The 1,372-nt window shown below is 30.5% G+C and overlaps 1 protein-coding gene and 1 long non-coding RNA gene across 2 annotated transcripts in view; one reads left to right on the plus strand and one right to left on the minus strand.

Moving 5' to 3' along the window:
• Positions 1-1,372, minus strand: part of SMC4 (structural maintenance of chromosomes 4) — a 36,638-nt gene that overhangs the window by 10,805 nt on the left and 24,461 nt on the right. The window contains exon 15 of the mRNA XM_006753814.2: positions 356-482. Coding sequence (XP_006753877.1) covers positions 356-482 — 127 coding nt within the window. The remainder of the gene's footprint in view (positions 1-355; positions 483-1,372) is intronic.
• Positions 881-1,372, plus strand: part of LOC107183451 — a 1,643-nt gene continuing 1,151 nt past the window's right edge. Inside the window, exon 1 of the long non-coding RNA XR_001514241.1 lies at positions 881-935. This is a non-coding gene — a long non-coding RNA (uncharacterized LOC107183451). The remainder of the gene's footprint in view (positions 936-1,372) is intronic.

The raw sequence follows: 1,372 nt of genomic DNA on the forward strand, positions 1-1,372 counted from the left end.
TTATGCTTATATGCATGCATACAAGTCCTTTGGTTGATCTCTTACCCCCCTACCTCCTGCCCACCCCCCCACCTCCTGCCCTGCCTTGAATTCTTATAACACCATATGCTATGTGACCTTGGGTAAATTATATAAACCATTCTATGCCTTGGTTTTCTTATCTGTCAAATATAATTCTCAATTTAATACTATTTATTTAACCTTAATACTACTTTATAACTCTGAGAATTAGACAACAGAAAGCATAAGCAGAGCAGTGGCTCGCTATTTTTAAATGACAAACTGCAATTTTTAAAAATTTCAAACATTAAAAACAACAACAACAACAACAAAAGGTCTGTTTCTGTAAACATACCTGTTTTGAAAGCATTAACATTTTCTTCAAGCAATTTCTGCTTTTTTTTGTCAGGGGCTGTAGCAAGTACATTAGCTTCAAGTTCCTTAACTTGGACATTCAAATATTCCTCTTGCTCTGATAAAGGCTACAGAACAGTTTTAACATTCAAGGTCAATATTTTAACCCAGAAGCAACATTTCCTTTAAATATTTTGAATTAACAAAAAAAGGCATTTAAAACTTTAAGGACAACATACAAATAGAAAAACAGAAAATATGAACAATTTATCTAAAAAATGAAAACAGCCAACAAACACATAAAATCATGGGCAAATTCACTACAAAGACAAGTTAAAATGTCATTTCTATATATTAGAGAAGTAAGTTTACAATGTAGTGAATACGTTTTACAATGTACTGAAGACTACCTAGTGTGTTAAGACTTGGAAAAATAATTATAACCATCTTTTTTGAGGTCATTTTGGCCTTATGCAACAAATGCCTTAACCATTGTACAGATACTGAGTAATAATTTTAATTTTTTAGGAACCTACCCTAAGGAAATAATTGGATGAGTATATGAAGGTGTACCTAACAAGGTAACAAGGGTATTTTAAACATAGCAGTATTCATAAAAACATTTAAAATTGTATAAGCAAAAGGCTCTAACACAATTGCAAACAAAGTAAATTTTCATTGGCTTAGAGAGAAAACCCTAATTTCTTAAGTGAAAGTTAGTATGACTCATTAAAATTCCATATGTGTACTTAATATGCATATCCATATTTATCATATACATAAACATGCATGCAAACTAGGTGTTAATATTAAAAAGTTGAAGAACATACATAAAAATTGAGGGTGATATCTTTTGAGTATTTCCTGAAAACTGTGTTTTGTTTTGTTTTTTAAGAAGATGAGAGCATCATTACTTTTTTATAATTAAGAGACATTCTACTTTGAAAAGAGAATGAAAGTAAAGGGTCACATAGTTAAGAAAGCTACATTTTTGCAGAGTAAAAATGGAAAGCAGGAA

The sequence above is a fragment of the Myotis davidii genome, unplaced genomic scaffold (genome assembly GCF_000327345.1).
Source record: "Myotis davidii unplaced genomic scaffold, ASM32734v1 scaffold570, whole genome shotgun sequence".
Lineage (NCBI taxonomy): Eukaryota > Metazoa > Chordata > Mammalia > Chiroptera > Vespertilionidae > Myotis > Myotis davidii.